Source organism: Pungitius pungitius, chromosome 9 (assembly GCF_949316345.1).
Source record: "Pungitius pungitius chromosome 9, fPunPun2.1, whole genome shotgun sequence".
Classification (NCBI taxonomy): Eukaryota; Metazoa; Chordata; class Actinopteri; order Perciformes; family Gasterosteidae; genus Pungitius; species Pungitius pungitius.
Window position 1 is genome coordinate 18,974,286 of NC_084908.1, and position 23,090 is coordinate 18,997,375.

The 23,090-nt window shown below is 49.2% G+C and overlaps 1 protein-coding gene and 1 long non-coding RNA gene across 3 annotated transcripts; both read right to left on the reverse strand.

The window, feature by feature from the left end:
• Window positions 1-140: 140 nt before the first annotated feature.
• On the reverse strand, window positions 141-2,113 carry LOC119218079 (uncharacterized). Its single transcript, XR_005120333.2, has 3 exons — window positions 1,978-2,113; window positions 629-776; window positions 141-189 (listed from the first exon to the last, which is right to left on the reverse strand). It is a non-coding gene; the product is annotated as an uncharacterized LOC119218079 (long non-coding RNA).
• A 966-nt stretch (window positions 2,114-3,079) lies between these two features.
• kcnh1b (potassium voltage-gated channel, subfamily H (eag-related), member 1b) lies at window positions 3,080-22,568 on the reverse strand. Of its 2 annotated transcripts, XM_037471893.2 has the most exons (12): window positions 22,222-22,568; window positions 21,225-21,251; window positions 19,445-19,568; window positions 19,227-19,333; window positions 18,315-18,443; window positions 17,771-17,889; window positions 15,885-16,277; window positions 14,039-14,468; window positions 10,659-10,858; window positions 10,320-10,572; window positions 8,027-8,223; window positions 3,080-6,082 (listed from the first exon to the last, which is right to left on the reverse strand). In XM_037471893.2, the coding sequence occupies exons 1-12, from the start codon at window positions 22,292-22,294 to the stop codon at window positions 5,267-5,269; spliced, it is 2,868 nt and encodes a 955-aa protein (XP_037327790.2). In that variant the 5' UTR covers window positions 22,295-22,568; the 3' UTR covers window positions 3,080-5,266. The 2 variants fall into 2 exon arrangements, with proteins under 2 accessions (XP_037327790.2, XP_037327791.2); XM_037471894.2 differs by lacking the exon at window positions 21,225-21,251.
• Window positions 22,569-23,090: the final 522 nt, after the last annotated feature.

Genomic DNA, 23,090 nt, shown 5'->3' on the forward strand with positions numbered 1-23,090 from the left:
TATTCTCTGGTTTGGACCCTTTTGAGCCCGTGAACATGAAGCCGGAGACGCGTTGGGCTCTCGACCCACGCGGGGGGCCGTCGCTCTTTGCCTGGGATTCGAAGGGGGGGGGGGCGTAATCCGGATTAATCTGGAGGTCTCGCGTCGGGGGGGGGGCCTCAGGTGAAGTGGGGCATCCGGCTGCAGGTCCTGGAAGAGAAGCAACGTCGGCTCTTTGACGCTCCGCCATTAGTCGCTTTTGAAAAAGGTCGCGAGACTTTTTAACCAAACGACCACGAAGAGACGAAACGCGTTCTCCGATTAACTGTAATCCTACGGCCCATTTTCGAAAAAACATCTAAAATGGGATTTTGACTCTTTAAAGTTTGGTTAAACTGATGGAAAACTGCAACAAAGGGACCCACAATGCAACACTGCTCTCACCATTCAACAGAACATCTGTTCATCTTCCCGAATACGACTTAAAAGCCTTTGAAACCAACGGAATGTGACAAAAGGAAAATGGCGTCATGCTAGCGTGTTAGCTCGTTAGCTTGGCTTGCTCCACAGCAGAGTTCAGCGAGGGCTTTGGGGAGGAGGGGGAGGGGGGGGGCAGCATCTTCCTCCATGCAACACAAGCCATATTTACCGCTTACGTGGCCTTTGCTACTTTCGTGCGCTTCATCCTTTTCCTCCTCATGAGGGTCACCTGAGGCCTCTTCAACCCGGCGATGAGCAGCAGCAACCGGGGCCGCGACTTGGTGAGCCAGCTTCTCAGTAGCGTCCCCTTGGGAAACCTGAGGGGGGGGGGGGGGGGGGGACAACAACAGCAGGCTGTTAAAGACAAGGGGACACCACCCCCCCCGACCACCGCCTCATTCAACACACAACAAAAAGCACCAACATGTCGACTAGAGTAAATTCCATGTGTTCCACTCATCAGAAACATGCCGCTCGACAAGAAATAATATTCATAAAACTACAGCCGAGTCCATTCTGGCGGGGGGGATCAGAGCCCCACACATGACCTTTGACCCCCCCCCCAAACGTCGTCTTCACCACGTGGCCGAAGCCCGGGACGCTCCTCACCGGACCCGGCGGCTTCGGGCCTCTTTCCGCACGCAGCCATGTTGTTTTGTTTGTTTGTTTGTTTTCTTTGAGCCGACCTTTGTGTGTTCAAACGACCTGCTGACCTCCACGAAAACACAACAAGAAGAAAAAAACCCTTTGTGGCGCTGAATCGAGCTGAAAGGAGCCAGAGAGAAATCTAGCAACGCGGCGATGTGGCTCCACTCTGCTGACGCCATTGTTGTGGCCTGCAGGGTTGAGGGGGGGGGAGGGAGGGGGCATTGTTTGTGTATCTGCCCCCCCCCCCCCCCTTCTCCTTTTGCCCTCATCATGTTCTTCATCGTCATGTGACTGCCTCCAGATAGCTGAGCTCTTCACTTTCTCACTCTTGTTGTTTTTTTTACTTTCTTTTGTTAATTTTCTCTCATAGAAACATTTGGCTTTTCTCGCCCTGCAGATCCGTCGTCCTGTTTGTCCTGTTAGATTATTCCCCCACAGAGCTCCTCCTCCTCCTCCTCCTCCTGCTCCTCCTCAGTCTCCATAGCTGACGGGTCTCCGGCGTCCTCGGAGTAACTTGGACGTGCTTCTGCTCCGTTGGGCCTTCAGCGAGAGGAGCTCCGTCTGGACTACAGACCAGCTGATCACAAGCTTCCATCCCAAAATGTAGTAATCCAAGTGACGCACACACACACACACACACACACACACACACACCAGGGAATAGAGGTACTGCTAAGCTGCGGAAACCGAAGCACTTGCCTGAAATACATCAAGAGTCAAAGTTCTCGCTCTGAGGCTCTGAAATCTACCGAGTGGGTCCCAGTCGATGTGGTCCACATCCATCACTCAGCGCACAACTTAGCAGCCCCTCTTCCCCTCCAGTCGCCCCCCCCCCCGTGCACAAGGAACCCAGCGGCGAGCGGTCCTTACCAGTTGACCCCACACATTTGTTAGGTTGTGCCCCCGGCGTCCCTGCAGAGCCACATTTATGATCCCCGCCGCACTAGAAGCTTCAGCCGGGACGCGGGAAAAAAAACAAGTCCGCTCAACAATAGGAGGCCGTGAGGCAGCCCGGAGAGGAGGGGGCGGGGGAGGGGGGGAGGGAGTGGGAGGGGGGGGGGGGGTCCACTCAGCAATTCTGACACTGCAAAACAGGGCAAACGGGCTGATCCCGGGACCCGGCAGCCAATCAGGGAGCGGACTGCATCTGTTGCCATGACGCCCCGGACTGACCGGTACATAGAGCGCGGGGGGGGGGGGGGGGAGGGGGGATCAGGACGGTCAACATGTGAAGTAAGAAGTACATCTACTCAAGTACTGAAACTTACTTCTTTACTTCTTCTCAAATGTGGAACTTTTTAATCTAATTATTTTACATCATTTAATCGACGCTGATGAAGCGTAACAAGTTAAAAGCTGCAGCTGAGTGTGCTGTCGGTGGCTGCTCTGTAGGGGGCGCTGTGGCTTTAGCACGAGAGATGGAAGAGGAGGAAGAGGGGGGGGGAGGAAGAGGGGGTGGGGGGGGGGGGGGGGCTGTGCAGGCATGTTTAGTACCAGACTGAGAGGTTCGCTTTGCCGTCTGTTCGCTGTTGCAGAGATCAACCTGTGTGTGTGTGTGTGTGTGTGTCTGTGTGGGGGGGGCTGGCACTGCAATGCAGAACATTAAATGAGGAGGAGGAGGAGGAGGAAGACGGGAGGGAGGGGGGAAGGGAGAGAGGGAGATGCCACCCCTGCAGAGCCTTTTTTTTCCTCGGGGATTCCCTGCTGTTTGGAGGAGAAGCCGCTGACGAGAGGAGGAGGGGAGGAGAGGAGGAGGGGAGGAGGGGAGGAGAGGAGGAGGGGAGGAGGGGAGGAGGGGAGGAGAGGAGGAGAGGAGGAGGGGAGGAGGGGAGGAGAGGAGGAGGGGAGGAGAGGAGGAGGGGAGGAGGGGAGGAGGGGAGGAGGGGAGGAGAGGTAGAGAGGAGGAGAAGGCCGCTGCGATTCCAACCAGGGAGGAAGGACGCGATGACCTTGACCTCAGCAGGCTCCCCCCCCCCCCGTGTTTGTGTACCAGTGCAATGAGACGCAAACGGGGGGGGGTTTGTTGGTGTCAGCGGGGGCCGAAGCGTGAGCTTCAAGGTCAGCTGTGAGCGACCAGGAGGGAAACTGAAGGAGTAATAAACCAAGCCGACGGGTCCTGGGGAGTTTTCCGTCAGATGGTCTCGTTGAAATACTCCGTCCTCCCCGGACGAGGCTGGACGGACGTTTAGAAGACGTTTATCTAAACCACGTCTTTTATGAACGTCAAAGGAGACCAAAGGGAGCAAAGTACAAAGTATCAAATCATTTATTGGCGTCGTTCCCTTTAGAAACGCTTTGTGCTGATACAGTTTCTCAGAGGTGAGACTACACATCGGTGGTTGCGTCCCCCGTCCTCCAGAGGTGCACGTGAGACATGGACCAAGACGCTACATACATGTGACCCGCGGCGGAGAGGGGGGTCAAGGGTCAAAGGACAACGGAACCTTCCTTCCTCAGAGAAAGCGAGGCAAAATAAGCACTCAGGTTACGAGCGTCATGCAGAGACGAGCAAAGTGCATCAGTGGCGGGTACCAGCGAGGCTCATGGGACGCCGTGAGACCGGCGCGGTACCACGGCGCAGCGACCCGTCCCTCGGCGCAAGCAGCAGACATCGATAAATAATTGCATATTATTATGACGCATTATTATAATCACACCAACACGGGGGACGTCGGGATGGAAGCAAACTCGTCGTCATGACGACAGGAAGGAAGCATCCGACGCTTCCTTTCGCTTTGTTTGTGGATGATAAAAAGCGGCAGAACTTTATATACTTACAAAAATAACGTTTATTCGTCAATATCAAGTGCAAAATCGGGTGAAAAAAAATAAAAATTCTGTGAGCTCATAAATAAGGTTGTTTAAAGAAAACAATGACTTTAGGCATCACGATTTCTTCCTCCACTTTGGACCCAAAGTCGACAGATTTTGGGTCAAAAGTTGCGAGCAGCTGAGGAATGAAGTGGTTGCGGTTTGCTTTGCTGGAGGCAGACAAAGAAAAGCCCAAAGAAGATCAATGAAGACCCGACGGACGCATTCAGCCGATTGCAGCGGAGAGACGATGACCTCCGACCCCCCACGGGACATTTCACCTCCAACACAGAAACATCTCAGCCACACCTACTTTGGGGCATCACGCATCACACATGACAGACGCCATTATGGACGCGGACGTCATTACAGCATTGCATTGTGGGATATTTATGCCGATGTTTGCACGCTGAAACATTTCGCAGGTTTGCAAGTGTTAGCGTGTGACACGTGCTGCCCCCTAGTGGCTACATGTAATTTAACGCCGAGCCGTCAATGGAGTTTGAAAAGCAAAACATTAAACACTGCAGATGTTATCCACCCCCCCCCCCCCCCCCGACAACGAGACACTGAGATGAGAACACGCACAGAGGGGGGGAGTGACGAGTCACATGGGCCCACAAAGAAGCTCTGGGGAGGACCTTCAGGAGGAGTGAGAGACGGTGGAGCTTCACAGTGAGAGGAGGAAAGTGCCGTGAAGGAAGGCGGATCAAAGGCGCACGAGTGAACGTAATGAAGGAAGATTTAAAAAAGTCCTCCCCTTCACCCCATGCGTCACATTTCATGTAGTCATTTATAGTGAAGTCGTAAATGAAGCCTCTCTTAGAAGCGCTGGGATCAAAGAGCACGTTTACACCGGGACTCAGTATGTATTTAAATCATCATCATCAATCACCCAATCAGATCACTGGAGGAGTTCTAACCCTGCGAGCACCATCCTGAGCCGAACCGACTGGGACTCAGTTCAAATAGAAAAATCATGTCATCGTGACGCATCGAATCTTTCACATTCATTCTGGATATAAAAACATCAGAGACACACGGTTCATAGTCAAAGCGTCACGTTGCTTCAGATGTGACATCATGCAGCCGTTAGGAAAAAGGTGAAGGGGTGACATTAGTTTAGTGTCGGATTTAAAGATTTGATCGATCGCCTCGACCCTTTGAGGCGGTTTCCTTCATCACAGTGTTCAGAATGAACAAAAGTTAAAGCCGTGTTTCATTATTGCTGAAATTAAATGAAGGTCAAAAGGCCCCCCCCCCCCCCCCCAGCGAGGACCATGAAGGTCAAATCTGCCTCGTCATCACTTGGGTCCGCGACCTCCACGTGACCTTCACCGCGCCCTGCTTAGGAGAAGCTGTCCCTGTCCGAGTCCGGGGACGGAGGCCGCGAGATCTCGAAGAAGGAGCCCGAGGACTTCCGCGACTTGAGGAGTCGCAGCATCTCGGCCAGCTGGGACTCCAGCGCCGCCATGCGGCCGTTCAGCGAGCGGATGTCTCCCCTCAGCTCCTGCTTCAGCTCCAGGAAGGAGGCGGCCTGTGCCGCGCCGCTGCCCGCCTCCGGCGCCGCGCCGGGGTCCGCCTTCTCCTCGCAGCGCACGGGGCTCCGCTCGCCGGCGTCGTCCAGCCGCAGGTCGCTCTTGGTGATGCCGCTGTCGCAGGAGTCCGTCTTCTTGAGGGGCGTCCCGTCCTGGGACTTGGTCCGGTCGGGCAGCGTCTCCATGGACTCGGCCTTGGAGACGCTGCTCCAGGACTCGGCCTTCCCGACCGTCTCCCGGAAGCGGCCCCAGCCGCGGGCTTTGGGCGGCTCCGCCGACTTGCAGCCCACGGCGTTCGCGTTCGGGGGGGCGGCGGGCGCGTGCAGCATGACGCGGCTCGAGGGCTTGGACGAGGCGGCGGCGGCGGTGGGCGTGGCCGGGCACTCGGTCACCATGTCTATGCGGGTGGAGGCCAGGATCCGGGGACCTGGCGGCGCCCCCGGGGGAACCGCGGCCCGCTCCACGTCGGCGCGCTCGGCCGCCAGCCGCGCCTCCCTCTGCTGCCGGAAGCGCTGGAAGAGGCGGCGGACGGGGTGGTCCGGGGGGAGGTTCAGGGGAGCCTCGTTCTTCCGCTTCAACATCTCCTCCTCCTCACGCTTCACGTCGCTGATCTTCCGGAAAACAATCTGTGAAAAAAATGGACACAAATTGATGAAGCTTTTAAGGCACAGTGTTTATTTTCATCATTTAAACGGTGAGTAATCGCTTGTAATGGAATTAAATTTGATCTTAAAAATGGAGATCTACTGATTCGCTGGTTTCAAGGACGTTGATGTCGCAACCGGAGCCGCGTTGAGAGACCTCCTGACCTCTGGCGAGGGCGACCGGCGCTTTGTTCCGCTGCGACGAGGCTTTTCTCGCTCAGCGGTGTCATCAGTATGTTAACCCCCCCCCCTTCCCCCCCCACCCCTAACCCTCCCCCTCCCCCCTCCTCCTGGAGCCAATCAGGAAGCTCCTGACCCGCTGAAATCGTATCGCCTGGACGAAGCAGCCGGACGGTTCTCTCAGAGAGCCCCCAGGAGGGGGGGGGGGGTGGGGGGGGGGGTGTAGGAACGTGAGAGGACTGCTGATGTTCTACTGCTGAACCGACTCTCTGTGCTGCGTCAGAGTGCAAAAACACACAAGGAGACGGCGGCGATGAAAAAAGCATCAATAACTGGTCACTAGAAATACGAAATACGAGGTTTGCATTCTTACAAAAACAGTCATTTTCGGTGTGATTATGCAGAGTTGTGAACAAATGCCTCCGCATTTCGTCTGTTTATTTCAGGTGAAATTGAATCCGGGCTAAAGGTGGCTCCGCATTAGCCGTGTTGCGTCAGTGTTTTTTGTGGCTGAGCTTCAGCTGGACGGTTTGGAGGTGAGAGCCGCCCCGACAGGTCGTTTCTCCTCCAGCGCCATTATTGCACAGCCAAGCAGAACAGGACACGATGGCTTTCACATCGATTTACAGCAGGAGAGAGAGAGAGGGAGACACTTCTGTCCCAGTGAAAACCCCTTATGGGGAATGTTCATAACTCATCTCCTTTTACTTCTTACACTTTTATCGCAGAATTCTGAAGGGTCTGTAAAAAAAAACAAAATAAAACTTTTTTCCCTGAGTTTTGCTCAACTCTGGGAAATTTATATATATTTTCTGTTGAGCTCTGTGCAGCTTTCCCAAACTAGAATGCCTTAATTCATCTTTACCATTTTAATAGTCTCATCTTACAGCTGACACGATTCAAGGTCACGGATCAAACCTGTAAATCACTGCTTGAATGTTGCTGTTGATCCGATCAATAGGGCTGATTAAAAACACATTCATGTTGTTCTACTGATAATATCAGGAGGAAGAAGAAGGTCCACTGGGGGCCAAAGGTGAATCCACATCAAACTGCTCATTCAGTCCTTTTTTTATTTAACATTTATTTTATATAAAGTGTAGAAATACGCAATTAAAACTCAAAGCGTTTCCTTCTGTGTGTAGATGTACAGGTCACGCATAATCATTTCGGATCACTTGTGTCTGTGGGGGGGTGGGGGGGGGGCTGTTGTAAGATGGCGTGTTTGCATTGCAACCCGACCTCTGATGCTCGGCCGTGCAGCGCGAGCTGTTCAGAGCAGCTGCAGAGAGAGAGACAGAGAATAAGTGATTCGTTCCGGGCCAAATCATGATCATGTAGGAGCTGTGATGAGAGGATATAAACGGGGTTTTGACATCAGACAGCGGCTTAATCGCTAAATAAACTCAAAGATGGCCGCCGCGGCCAGACAACCGGTAACCGAGGCGCTTTGAAGGGGCCGAGGTGAGAGCGCCGCCGAGGCGTCACCGTCACAGCTGCTCCGCGCGGAAAACAAAAGCCGCTCGCTCCACGTCCTTTTGTGGGGAAAAACCCGGGCGACGACAGCGCGGCGCTGCAGGACCGGGCCGAGGTCATGTGACTTACTCTTTTTGTCGGCTGTTTTTATTCCGTCAGTCAAAAGTCTGTAATAAGACACAGAGGGAGGACTTCTTCCTCTTCCTCGCTTTGTCTCCAAAGAGCAGAAAGAGGTCAGAACCGATCCGTCCCCCTCTGTGACGGACTCACCCTCTTCCTCAGGTTGTAGGTGAGCACCAGGTTCCTGGCGAAGTGGTTTGCGAAGGCGGCGTAAAACTCCAGAACCTTCTGCAGCGCGTCGCGCTTGATGATGTGGAGGTCGCAGTAGGTCAGCGCTCGCACGTTGGCGCAGGACTGAGCCAGCGTCATCTCCTTCCAGAAGACGTCGCCGAACACGTCGCCTTTACCTGCAGACGCATAAATACAAGACATATACTTCAGGATCTGATTTGTATAAGAAGATTTTATTCAAAGCACTCATTCTCTCTTTAAGAGGTCGGCTCCCTGCAGCCTGGAAGATCCGTTGCAACACATCACTCCTGCTTCAGATTCATCTTCCCCAAACGAATGAACGGATAACCGACAACACACGTCGGAGGTTGGCGATGACGAACGGCGTCATTAACGGGGGAAGCAGAGGACACAAGGAAAGTAGATGACAGGAGAGCACAGACGTCTGAGAGGTCTGCGGAGAAAGTCCAAATATTTACCCAGAGAGGAACCGAAGGAAACTCGGTCTGCCGACAAAAAAACCCCCCCCTCTCCCCTGGTAATTATCTGGAAGTAAAAGCAGACATTTAAGAGTCTTTCTAAGCAGCACAGCTGCTGTCCAATAAGTGACCTGAATAAGAAATCAATTACATCGGCATGAAGCATATGAAGCATAACTGAAGCAGATAAACAGACATTTTCAACAGCTCGTCTCTCAGAGTCTGACTCCCCAGCTTCCCCCCCCTCCTCCCAATATGATCAACGTCCGGCTCCAAATGAAACGAGACAAAATGTGCAGCCCATGCTAATGTTAGCATGTTAGCTCTCACAGGGATTCATTCATGTTATTCAAAACTGAAACACAGATGAAGAGTCAGAGGCTGAGTCTGCGATTAGGTTCCTTTCATCCCAGCTGTTGACATTTTAAGCAGCTCATGTTTTATGCAGAAAGAGAGCGTTTGAGAGCCGAGTGTGTGTGTTGCATAGAGCAGAGTGTGTGTGTGTTGCATAGAGCAGAGTGTGTGTGTGTTGCATAGAGCAGAGTGTGTGTGTTGCATAGAGCAGAGTGTGTGTGTGTTGCATAGAGCAGAATGTGTGTGTTGCATAGAGCAGAATGTGTGTGTTGCATAGAGCAGAATGTGTGTGTTGCATAGAGCAGAGTGTGCGTGTGCTACATAAATCTGTGTGTGTTGCATAGAGCAGTGTGCGTGTGCTGCAGAGTGTGTGTGCTGCAGAGAGAAGAATGTGTGTGTGCTGCAGATAGCTGAGTGTGTGTGTGTTGCATAGAGCAGAGTGTGTATGTGCTGCAGAGTGTGTGTGCTGCAGATAGCGGAGTGTGTGTGTGTGTGTGTGTTGCAGAGTGTGTGTTCTGCTCACTGCGGAGCTTTCGTATATCAAGGAGCGGTGAAAGAGCTCAAAAAGCTTTTGACATTTTCAAAATGAATCTTGCAGCTGCTCCGCTTCAACAGTTTCCTCCTCTGCCAGGTTTCTTGTTGTTAGTTTCTCAGAAAAGATGTTTCAGTTCAAACAGAAAACAGCATGTTTTAGTGATAAAGAAAACACTTCACGGATAAAACCGATGCTTTGCTAATGAGAGCCCTGCAGCAAGCTTCCTGCCGGAAATAGCAAGCGTTCTTTGTTTCTGACGCTGTGAGGAGACAGCGGAGCGTCTCTTCTGTTTCTGTGTGTGTGTGTGTGTGTTTGTGTGTTTGTGGAGCAGGTGACTCTGTTGTGTTGTGTTTTCGTGGGGCTCAGGTGTTTGCTCTGTGATCAGATGGTGGAACACGGTCTCATTTCCAGAATAAAAGGGGAGTGCTTGTGATGCAGCTGAAGGAGCTTTGATACGCGTCGATGGAACAAAGTCTCTTGAATCAGCAAAACAATTACTCCTCAAGCCTCTTGTTTCATGTCGAGGAGGGAGATGTCATTGTGTCCTGCATTAAGCACGAGGAATTCGGTTATTTTGTACCCTTGTCTAACATTTAGAAATATGTTTCATGTGGTTTTAAATATGGATTTTCCATTTTTGTTATTAGTTGGATAAATGCATTAGTGCATTAGGCTTTAGGTTGTGCTTCTGATAGTTGTGATCATTCTAACAGGCTTTAAAGATGAATTTGTAATGATCAGCTTCTTGCATGGAGTGTATCTGTTGCGACTCATAATCACAAAAACATAATAATAATAGTAATAATAAAGTAAATGTCTCAGATGCTAGTGAGGAAAACCTCGTAATGACACGGAAAAGCAAACTAAACAACGACTTCTTCGGTCATCAAAGAACCAAACTCACCCAAAATGGCCACCACCTCGTCGTCCTGGATGACCTCCAGTGACCCCGACACCACGAAGCAGAGGCTGTCCACGCTCTCCCCGGCGTGGAAGATGAGGTCGCCCGGCGCGCTGTGCACGGTCTGGAACTCCATGGCGAGGGCGCGCAAGCAGCCGTCGCTGGCCAGCCGGAACGCCGGGTGCTCCTTGAACACCTTCCTGTTGAGGTGGACGCAGATGTCCGCCCGCATGTCCTTGGGACAAATCTGCAGCACCTGCAGACAGGAGGGGTCAGACCAAGGTCAAAGTCCTGTTGACAATAAAGGTCCCAGCCGAGGCGGCGGCGGCGGCGCGGCGCTACCTTGTCGGTGTCGATGCCTCTGGACATGGACCAGGTGGACACGATGTAGTCCATCACCCTCTCGCTGAGGCCTTTGGGGACCTGGTAGAGTTTGAGGAAGTCCCTCACGCTGTTGAGCATCTCGTGGTAGCGGTTGGTGTTGGCGTACATCTGCTGGAAGATGGTGGTGACGTTACCGAAGATGGTGGCGTACAGCAGCGCTGGTGGAGGAGGAGCAAAGGACGTTTACGTTTTACATCCGCTAGACAGGAAACATGAAGGATTATCTCGTTATTTTACACATCGGTGTTATTCATCCAAAGTGCTCCCATTTGACTTGAAAGATGTTTTATTAAACTAAAGAGAACATCTTCTTTCATCTCAGAAAATGAATTCACATTTGATAAATGATGCGCCGCCTAATGCTCATTTGTGAGTACCGAGGAAAACAGAATAATGGAGGACTCATTATCCGTCTCTCTGAGCCCAGTGGAGGTCGCTTTTGCGTTTCCAATAAACTGCGCCGACAGTGTGCATCGTTCTGAAAAATGATGTATTGCTGTTTATAAAGTTTCCCATCAAAGACCATTTAAAAGCACCCGCACGGTACCTTTCTGCAGCAAACTGCACATCGCACACATTTCTGCAGAAGGTTGTGCTCAGATGCTGGAGTTCTGCTCCTAAAAAAACCCCCAGCCGTAGTGAATTTCTTTGGTAAACTCAGAGAAAAGCCTTGTTTCTTTAACATAAAACAAAGAAAATACAAACATCCAATGGAAACAAATGCACACTTTGAGCGTGACTTCCTGCACACCGATGATTCCCCGCGTTGGACCCTGAGAGCAGATGGAGGATGCTCAGGACAGAAAACGGACCGGTTATTTCTGTCCTTCCTCTCAGCGCCATGAGTTCCCACTAAGCATCACAACGCTGGCGCTCGCTATGCTAATGACCCAAAGTCTCATCCCGGATCCGGGATGCTGGCTGTCATAGCAACCGCTTTCCATCAGTCCCCAGCAGCACTCAGACACCTTTTTTTTTTTTCGTGGTCCAGGAAGCTGACGAGAGGTGGTGTTTGAGGCGGAAGGGGGGAGAAAGGGGGAGAAGGGGGGAGGGGGCTTAATTCAATACTCAGCTTCCTGCAGTGTTCCACATGAATCTAAATTCAAAAGCAAAAAACGGGTTTACCCAGACTGCAACGCTGCCTCAATGCAGAGACGTGCCCCCCCCCCGAGGGACACACCGTCAGAGCACAGAGCTCCACGCTCACCTCCTGATTCAATAAAAACTACGTGAATGAATCAGACATACAGTGTCATTTGCAAATGAGTCGACACACGGTGACCTCAATTATAGGTTTAGAAAAAAAAAAAAAGCACGGTCAGGGAAGGTGCAGGGAGTCATCCATCAGTGGTTCCGTTGGAAGTCAGAGGAGAGTGGAGGAGGAGGTGATTGATGGTGGAGGAACAGACGACGGAGGCTTCCCATGAAGGAGACTAATTGTCAACATTTAAAGCTCACTGGGGAAAGGTTTTTACCAACAGGTGTTCTGGGAAACCTCCACTAAGGGTCCGTCTGCTTTCGGTGTTACACAGCTGTGTGTCTCTGTGGAGTCCGGCCAGATGTTCACGTTGGAGAAAAACACGAGAAACGCAGCTCTAGAAGAGCAGGGGAATGTCGCTCAAAAGTTTCACCAATACAAGACAATAAAGTCTACTAGAGTAGAGTAGAGAAGTATGCTTTGCAAACACAAATAAAAGTAATAAACAAAATGAATTATATCAGGTTAAGAAAGAGAGAAAACTAATTTGGTCTTCAACAAATAAATAAAATAGTCACAATGGACTAAAGGATTCATTTATTAATTAAAAACCATAATCAGCTGACTGTTGTGACATCACAGGTGTGATTAGTTGATAGTATCATCTCCTCCTCCCGTCCATCCCTCCAACCTGCTCCACCACCCCTGTCCCTCCGGCAGCCTCCACTCCACTGGTGCCAGCCTGCTGTCTCCACCACTCAGGACCAAGCACCAGACCCGTGGTGACAGGCCCGTCTCCATGGCAGCGCCCCCCCCCCTCCCTCAATCCATCCTCACTCCCATAACACACACATCTGAGACCGTGCCAATCTGTCCACATTCAAATCCAAAATCCCAAAGTGGACCCTTTTCAGAAACACCTTTAATATTCAGATGCAAAGAACGCTCCCTTCCTGCCGAACCTCCTTCGTCCTCAAAGAGACCAAACAGCAGAGACAAAGGGACGTTTCATCAGTCACTCGCCGAACGAGTTCATCCTCGGGAGAGCGCGAATGTGATCGGGACATCCCGTCATGTCACGGATTGGATCCTAAGAAATGTCATTTGGTGTCTTTACAGATGAGTGTGGAGTTCCCCCATGAACTCCTCCCTTTCCGCACTGCAGCTGCTCGTTGCCGGGTGGAGTCGCTCCACGCGTCTGATGCTCAGCGAGCGTCCTGCAGCTCTCGGGGCGTCCCGCCGAGCAGCTGGATGTGTGCAGACTGCAGCAGACAGCGGGGGGAGACGCGAGGCCGGCCGATCCGACGCCGCGGTTAATATTTCAAGTGTGGGACTCCACCGCGTCGGAACGCATCACATCGGCGTCGCCGAGGCAACCGCCTCCGGCGCCCGAGGGCCGCCCCTTCGGATCGGATCTCACCAGACGGGCCTCTCTGGGCCTTCCGGGGCATTTATTACCACGTGAGTTAAAGAGGTTAAATGTTAGATGTTGTATTTGCATTGTCTGGTACTAACGACTCAGTGTTACGGTGCTAAAGACCAAGAAATCCAGCGTCCACTGGAACATATTTCAATCGATTTGACAGCTCTTGAATACCCCTAAAAGCTGTTTGCACACTATATTAATATATGTCATATATATTTATAAAGCAGCCAAGCTAATCATAAGGATGAAACAAGAACTAGGGCCATCTACTAAATAAAAGAGCCATTGTTTAAAAACAAAATGACTGAGAATCTTGATCTGCAGCTGTTATCATTGTAATCTGCAGAGAATATAATTTTATAGTAAAAGAAATGGAATGAAATCTGTCTGAAGTGATGCAATCCAAAGACAAGGCTCTCACGTCCTGAGCTCTTTGGACTGATGCTCCACGCGAGGACGAGAGGACGATGTCTTTGCTTCCTGAAAGGAGCCGTGACAACCGATCCACCTGAGGTTTCACAGGTCATACTCATACTAAGAAGCCTCCGCTGCTGCGTACGCTTTGTGGTGGAAGTGACTGATGAGAGTGAAGACGAGACAAACTATTTATTAACAAAATGATAACCTCATTTTAGCGACTAAATAGCGCATACCAGCAGATATCCGACGCCGCGTTCGATAACTTGCCAAAGGGAAGAAAAAGCCCCGACTCACATCCGATCATCATCATGGCCACGGCGAAGATCTTCTCCCCGTCCGTGTTGGGCGCGATGTTCCCGAAGCCGATGCTGGTCAGACTGGTCATGGTGAAGTACAGCGAGGTGATGTAGACCGAGTCCTTGCTGGGCCCCCCCTCCCAGCGGCCCGTGCCCGAGGCGTTGAAGCGGTACGGCGTGCCCACCGTCTCCCCCAGCAGGAAGAGCCAGCTGTCCATGCGCACGCTGTTGGTGTCCTCGTCGATCACCTCGTAGTCCCCGATGCTGAACCAGATGCAGGCCAGCCAGTGGGCCGCCAGGCCGAACACGCACACCAGCAGCACCAGGACGGCGGCGCCGTACTCGATGTAGTGGTCCAGCTTCCTGGCCACGCGACCCAGGCGCAGCAGGCGGACCACTTTGAGGGAGCTGAAGAGGCTGCTGATGCCCTGGAGAGGAGAAGGGGGGGGAGGTCAAAAACACACTTTTAACACGCGTCTGCGGCGATTGGACGGCGAGATCTTCTGTTCTGCTCAGACACAAACTCATTGTCAATGTTCCTCAGAAAACCCAACACCCTCCGAAAGGATCGACTCTACGTGTTTGTAAAAGTTTCAAAACATGCTCTTAGGGAGTGAAACGTGATCTTTTGTCATCACACAGGTGCGACCTGATCTCATCGGCTCCACAAGAGTCTCAGCTTTCCACTCATGCCCAATGTTTGCAATTCCAAGCGTGGTTCGGGACTCCCATTTTTGGAATTGGCAAAAAATAAAAAGCATTTATTGCATGCAAAACAATCGCTTGTTCTGAGACAGCAAGAGAACCTGGAGAACCCATTTTCATCCATTCAGACATCTCCTTTAAATATATCCGACCACGGCCCCAAACGGCCCACGTGCGGAGGTCGGCGTATGAAACAAACATATGACCGACGTCATGTGACCTCGCTGGTTGCTCTCGAGCTGCTGTTAGATGCTCCTCCCTCCACGAGGCTTTTAAGAGTGAAGACGGGTGAGGTCGCCATGAAAGATTTATTGGACACGTATGAAACATGCAGCAGTCTCTCACCACACCGTCCAAACGCCTCCGTTCACCAACAACGTTGTTTGCCCTCCCACAATGCACTGCTCCTCCACCAGGAGCCCCGGCCCTGGAAATACCTCCCCAATAACTACTCTTACTTTCCTCACTTCTTTTTCTCTGCTCTCACTTCTTCTTCTTCTTGCCGGATTTATATTTTTAGATCAAATATTTTATGCGGAAATGGATTGGACATCTTGGAATGTGAATGTAAACAGAAACTCAACAGGGGGCTTGAAGTCATTGTTTTAGCAAAAGAGAGTGAACTCTGAGGCAACTGATTTCATTCAAGTCCACAGCACAGAACCTCATGAAACGATGTTGTGTTTGTAATAAATTGTTTCACAACCCACACTTCATTCAGGTGAGCGAGGTCTTTTTCTGTCGATTTCTCTCTCGTATGACCGTGATCTCCGCTCAGCTGGAAGTTGGTCGGAAAAGAGAAAACCAACGAAGCAACAGACCTTCCTGCTTCCTGCTTTGAATACCACGCCGATGAAGTGGTTTTAGTCAGTGGACACACGACTGATTCATATATTTATGTATAAATATATTCTTCTTGCTGGAGGTTCCGCGTCAGCAGTCATGGCCTCTTCTCTCTCTCTCTCTGCACCTTCATGCGTCACTTCACGCTGGATGTAAGAGCTCACGGGGCCACGCGCCCACACAACAGCTGATTTTAAAGATGCATCAAAGCTGCGGCGTTGCTTATATGAAGACTTCATCACGGGCGACAACACAAATGCAAAAACCCCAAAATAAGCAGCTTTGCGCCCACCGACCTCGTCGACGTTCTCGAAGGCGTTGATGACATCATAAGGCAGGCAGGACAGCAGGTCGATGACGAACCACGTCTTGACGTAGTTCATGCGGATGAGCTTGGGGTCGGAGATGACCTCGCCGGCCGGCCCCACGAAGGTGGTGTGGAAGTTGAGGACGATGTCGACGAGGAAGATGACGTCCACGATGCTGTCCACCACCAGCCAGGTGACGTTGTTCTGCTTGGTCTTGAAGGAGACGTTGTAGGGCACCATGATGGCGGTGTAGAAGGTGAGGATGAGGATGACCCAGTCCCACGTGGTCTTGAAGAGGCAGTAGTGCAGGATGATGTGCGGCGGCGTCTTGGGGGTCTCCTGTTTGTACTGAGGCAAGATGTCCGAACCCAGCTGCAGGACCTGAGAGGCAGAACGCAGGTTTTTTTTTCACAACTTCATGATTATGTCACATGTCACCAAAATCTGCTGCAGACTGAGCTCCGGGAATTTTAATCATTCGCTCTATTTCTACCAATTAATTGCGCAACTAATGAAAATTAAATAAAGTAGAGTTAAATTAAGGACAAAGGTCGAGCAAAAAATAAACTACACAATATCAGCATTATTAATAAATGAAAGCATTTAATTATACAGAAGAGCATCAACATTGTTTTTTAGTTCATCATTTTAAAATGTTAGGGTTAGGTTCAGTTAGTAAATATAACATCATTATATAGAAAAAAAAGAGGCTAAATATCCAGATTTCATGTTGCATTTCAATGACGTCGTTTTCTAAACTTAACTCTTTCTTCCTTTACATCTTCACTTTGATTATCAGTGTCGAGGTATTTGAAACAAAATGAGTGAATTAACGCGCCGCTCATAAAGAATAAAAAAACCTTGATTTTAACACGAGTTTTAATGTGGAGTACAAACAGCATCACTCGTACCCATAAACTTCCTGATTATAGACGTCTTCCTGCGGGTTAATGGGGGGGGGATTAGTCACAGTTAATTACCTCTGAGGGATTTAACAGCCTGTTTGCAGGGCGCTGATACAATAAAATACACGTAACACATTTTCCTTTCTTATGATCTGGAACAAAGAGCTGGGAGGACAGTCAGTGCTCCGACGTGCCTGCGGATTATCACAAAACAAGAAAGCAACAAGGGACCTACGCACAGAGGAAAAGTGGAATAATTAAAAAGGGAAGAAAATGTTAGACTCAAGTCTAAAATGCACCGTGGCACAGGACAGCTGCTGTGTGATCAGTTCATGTTCATGTTTGACTTGCCTCTTTGTTTGTGTGCAAACAAAGCTGAAAACATATAATCCTTTTTAAATCTCTAGTTCCACTTAATTGTCTCCTTTTGCATTTACAATCTTTATACAATTAGACAAAACCGTTATTGTTAAGAGTATATAATTCAATCTAGAAGTATAGCAGAAATGGTGATGTCGGTTGAGCTGAATTTCTTTCATACACAAATGTAATATAAAAAGAATGAAAGGAAAGGAATCTCTCATAAAATGGGGGGTGCGTTTGTCTGAAAGAGCCCCGTAACTGGATGAGACAGGATGTCAGAGCTGCTTTGTTCCAGATCAATAAAGAGTCCTTCTCATCCCACGACAGGAGGAAAACATCAACGTTGAATATGATTCCCGTCCTGTGTCATCTTTATTTTGGACATTTTTACGGCTCGCTCCCAGGAAAAAATGCCCTCACATCGGGTTAAGGCCGATGGAAAGCTCTTTCAGAGACCATGTGACTCGGTGAGGGCCCATTGAGTCACCTTCAATCTGTCTCGGTCCAAAAGGTTCAGAGGCTCAGTTGTTTTAGTAAAACCATGTTTCATATCACCTAGAAACAAACGTTATGGTTGTAAACTGAACGCGGGGGGGGGGGTCTCACCTCGGCCAGCCTCGAGTGTTTGTGGACGTTCTCTCCCTTCTGGACGGCCGGGGCGAGCTGCTGGAGAACCCCCCGGCTGCTGGTCAACGCTCGAGTCAGACGGGCAAATTTACCCCAACCTGCAGAAAAAAACAAACGTGATTTCACTGTAAAACGACGGGACAGAAAAACGCTGCGGCAGTAAATCACGCTACAATCTCAAAGGTCTCATTCGCTGTCAGATTCTGTATCAACGTGCACGAGGAAATGCGGCTATAGTGCCTTTATGCTACATGAGAAACCCATGTAACGATGAGATCGGTAAGTTGGTGATGGCTTTCGATTGATGAACATTGTGAAGATCATCTGGCCAAAAAAAAAAGCCTCATTGACATCCGTTTTCCACAGACCTTTTTTTTTTGTCAATAGTCAAATATGAAATGATTTATTTTAAGGGACTAAAGGGGCCTGTGTTGATCAGACGTTTGTACGCACACACGCTGAGGGGACTTCTTCTTCTCTCCCCGTGAACCCGACAGGGCACCGCAGTGCGTGTGACGCCCACCTTTTACAGAGTCGTCCTCGATGGGCTGCTTGAAGGCGGTGATGTCACTGAAGGTGCAGAGAAACAGGACCACTTTGTCCTGCTCGTTCCTGATGGGGGCGATCTTCACGAAAAACCAAACCGGCATCCCTGCGACACGCACAGACACACAGACAGACACAGACAGGAAGTCAGTCAGTCTGCTGGTTCCTCACGCGTCCAGGAGAGCGGCGTGTGAAGACGCGCTGCGCTTCGCCCCGGCCTCGGTACGGAGGAGGGGCTTTTTTTCGGGGTCGAGTTGTAGTTTCTACCTCGTCAACAGTAACGGTTACAACGAAAAAGTCACTGTTTCAACTTGCTAATATCTCGCTGTAAGTATAATCTTTCATGTGAAATAATGCTCCTGAGTGAAGTCAATGACGAGTGAAGAGGTGCCATTGCTCATGTGATGTCATTCACTCAGGTACCTCTGGTGGAGGGAGGAGGATCTAATTTTAAGCCCAATAATCAAGACGCCTTTTGTTTGTGCTTTTCTATGATACCACTGTTCTATACAGTTTTGTTGTTTAACCGGTGTGATGAATTATAAATTGTCGGCTTTTTTTTGGTAAAGGTCTTATTTTGCTAATGTATTTCAAACGTAAACCACAATGAAAACTTTAAAACATCCTGGGCAACAAAGCATCATTTTGGGTTGTTTTTTACGATGAGAGGAACATCAAATGAGAGGAACTGCTGACTCATCCTCTTGTTCATGCTTTGTTCCAGTTTAGGACTCAAACTCAAGCCTGTGGGTTTTTTGCGGGGGGGGGGAGTGGGTGGTAGGTGGTGGGTGGTGGGTGGATGAGGGGGGGGTCAGGTCAGGCGAGGGCTCCGCTGAGTACGTGACGCTTTGCGCCACTCACAAAAACAAAATAAAACTGAAGCACTCACGGTTTTTCTTGTACATGAGGATCTCGAACGAGTTCATCTCGTAGTTCTCGAAGGTCTGCCGAACCTTCTCCGCTACGTCCTTGTCCGTCAGCTCCCCGTACATGAAGCTGCAGGAAGTAAAAAAACACACACACACACACACACAGAGCGATGAGCCTCGTCCGTCCCGCCGGGGGTCCGACCGCGGCGTGTGTGCGTGCGAGGTGGCCGCCGCGTACCTGCAGGTGCTGCTCTTCTGCATGACCTCGGCCCGGTGGTAACCCGACAGCTTGCAGAAGCCGTCGTTGCTGTAGACGATCGGCCAGTCCACGATCTGAGCGTTCCCCAGCACGAAGTTGGTGTCTGAGGGGGGGGCAAACGGGGAGAGGGGGGGGGGGGGGGTTACGACGCAGCCAGGTGACCGGGAGGTCATGTGACCGACCGTGTCTTATACATGGCGGAGGGCCGCGCGGTCGTTTATGGCCGGTGACAATTATCTTTGTAATTTGTTACTTTGCAGATTATTTTCTCAATTAACCATTGAGTCTGTGTGAATGGACGTAAGAATAAAATTACCACTTCCCAGGGTCCACAGGGACATTTTAAAATGTCTTATGTCCAATAAACACAATTTTTTTTTAATGATTTTCTTTTAAATTGATTGAATTACTGTTTGATTTATTTAAGATTGTTGCCAATTCATTTATGTGAGTTTTCACAGCTTTGCCCATTCCATTTTGTTCCCAAAGACAAATGAATAATTGGGATCAATAATCATATAAAGACAATCCTATTTGTCAACAAGCCATAATCCTGCAGCCCCAGATAAATATCACGTATTTATCTTTTCTTTCTACTGACATATTCATCCAGCTGAGATGTAGCTGAATATGTATGAACCTGTGTGCGTTTGTGTGTTTTATCTCCATCTGTGTGTGTGTGTTGTTTTTTTGGAACACGTGTGCGTGTTTAATGAATGTTATGAACCTCTAAACTAAACTGTCTCCTGTGCAGAGGTGTTGTTTTTTCTCATCATCCACCTTCAGAAGCGACTTCCTATTATTTCACACAACAAAGGACCGAGTTGATATTACAGAGAAGATGCTGTTTGCTGCGGGTTGTTTGTTTTCACAATGACACACGACACCGCGACCAATAAAACAAACCGGACCACATGATGATGAATGAAAACACGGACAAAAATAATAGAATCTTGATCAGATCTAATTTTCTGTATTTTATTAAATAGCTTATTGTATTCTATAGGTTTTGTTTTCATTTAATTAAGTTAGATGTGCATCAGATGTATACATCATCACTACAATATTACAACATAACCCTTAAAGTAAATAGTGAATTAGTGACTCTTCCTAATTTCTAAAGGTCTTCAAAATAAAGACAAGAATGTAAATTAGCCCACACCCCTCTAAAGAGATGAGAATTAATAGAGTGCATGAAGTCATCCCATCAATTAAAATGCATCCAGACCTTCCCTCTAGCGCCACCATCGGGGCTTTCTCCCGCGCGGTGTAATGAACAGGGCGGCATCTCGGGGGCCCAGCGGCGCCCCCCCCCCCCCGGAGCTTCAGGCTCGACTCTTTCCTTTTGTCAGCTCATTAATCGGGGCGAACCGGGCAGAACGTTATGCTGATATTACACTGAATTAAACCCTCGAGCCTGACATCCGTGACCTGCTGCTCATTTAACTGCACCAGGAAAACAGAAAAAAAAATGTTTGACGGAGGTAAGTGTTTCTCTGCTTCGGTGTGTGTCAGAAAAAATAGAATCAAGAAGTGAAATAGCTGCTAGTTTTATTTAAATAAAGCATGTGGACTCTACCGAGCTGATGGGTGTATGTCTGGGACCTATGTACCTACATATAATATACATTATATACATATACACATATGTGTAAATGTATATACACACACAATACATACACACACACACAGTATAATCAGGTGAGTGGGAGGGGAGGGGTACATGTACACAACATTATGTGGAAACACTGGTCTGTACCTGTCTGTCTATGTGATAATGTCCAAACTGAAAAGGTGAAAGGAAAAGTGGTTAAAGGAGCAGAAACAGACGAACGATCAAAGACGAACGAAAGCTGCCGAGGCCCCAAAAAAATAAAATAAAGGCTACTTTTATCATTTCAGTCCTTGATCAGTAACTCAACTAAAATAACGATGATATTTCTTAAAGCGTGGCCAAATAAAACCTTCATGTTGAGATAATTGAGTGCTGCTTATCTTAACATATATTATATACATGTTTTATATGTGACTGCAAAATAGAGATAGAATTAGAAATGCTTTTATTTAGTAATGAAGCAGATCCTGTGGAAGCGGCAGAAGGTTTCTTTGCTTTGCTAATTTCAAAATAATTACTGAGGATCTATTGACTTGTCTGTTAACTTTGTTAATTGTTTAGAACTAAAATATTTTTGGAAAATGACTGCTTGGACTCAAGGTAAATATGATGCTTTTTAGAATATGAGATTATTAAAACACACAGCCTTTTAAATCTGAATGTAAATATTGTTTAGGAAATAAGCAGTCAAGACAGGGTGTGCAATGACAGGCACGTTTAAAAAAAGAAAGAAAAAGGCTAATTGTACGTAAATTAGTTAGTTTGAAAACACAGGTGTGAATATTCCCGAATGTTACTTAAAAAAATGATACTGTCCGGATTATATGAAAACGTGATAGCATAACATTATATGATTATATGAAAACAGTCACTTTGAGGAGACACACGTTGAGTTGAGTTTACATGAAGGTTACGAGCTAAGTACGTTAGCATCCCGCCAGTGAGCAGCCATTATAAAACAAATACCTGTTAGCTTAGAGAAGGGAAGGTTAACTACTTAACGTTAGCTCGCTAGCGTTAGCCACGCAGCCAGCGGGTTTTCTTAAAATAATCACAGCCTATCACGGGAGGGCTGTCCGATGACGTCACAACCGAACAGAACCACGAGGAGTGAGTGAACCGGACGGAACCGGGCTCCTACCGTTGGACCGGCGGACGATGTTCTCCAGGAACGTGTTCTGAGGGGCCACGAGACCCCGCCGTCCTCCCGCCATCCTCCCGCAGCGCGAGACAGAGCGCGAGGCAAGAGCTGCTTCCCGCCACTCACATATCTGATGCTGCACGAGCCCCGCGCGCGAGGAGGAGGAGGAGGGGGAGGAGGAGGAAGAGGAGGAGGAGGAGGAGTGGGAGCCTCTCTCTCTCTCTCTCGTTCACTCTCTCCTCTCACTCTCTCTTACTCTCTCGTCGTGTCCCTCTCTCTCTCCCATGCTGCCATACGGTCTCTCTCTCTTAACATGTCCCCCTCTCCCTCTCCCTCTCTCTCTCTCCCTCTCTCTCGCTCTCTCCCATGCTGCCCTTATGGTCTCTCTCTCTCAGCAGGCTCGCGAATGGCAGATGTTTAGACTCAACATTGAGAGAGACATACATTGAGAGAGTCAGAGATAAATAGACGTACATTGAGAAAAAGAGATGTTTTGAATGTTTAATTGAAGACTTGAAGCCAGATGTTGAGACCATAAACTCACAGTGAAGAGAGAAGAAGTCCTTTTCTCATTAACTCTCGCAGGAGGAGTCGCCCCCTGCTGGTCAGCAGAGACGATGCACGTTTCAACACTTCGGCAGAAGAGGTTGAAAAAAAAAAACAGTTCATAGCGGCCATTCAGAAAGTCATTAAACTCACTTTAATAAATGATCTACGGCCATGTGGACGTTAAGGACCGGGACATGAAGAAGGGGATCTGTACTAAATTGTGTTTTCTGTTTTTTGTATGGTCCCTTTCTGTTTTGTCCGTATGTTTTGGTGTGTTTTCCGTGTTAAATACCGTTGCTTACCCTACCATCAAGAACTGA

Excerpts from the sequence above, each read along its gene's own strand:
- kcnh1b (XM_037471893.2), bottom strand. The coding sequence starts at position 22,294 with ATGGCGGGAGGACGGCGGGGTCTCGTGGCCCCTCAGAACACGTTCCTG. Across the intron at positions 18,444-19,226 it reads CCTCATGTACAAGAAAAACC|GGATGCCGGTTTGGTTTTTC; the intron begins GTGAGTGCTTCA and ends TGCGTGTCGCAG. Across the intron at positions 8,224-10,319 it reads CGAGGTGGTGGCCATTTTGG|GTAAAGGCGACGTGTTCGGC; the intron begins GTGAGTTTGGTT and ends ATGCGTCTGCAG.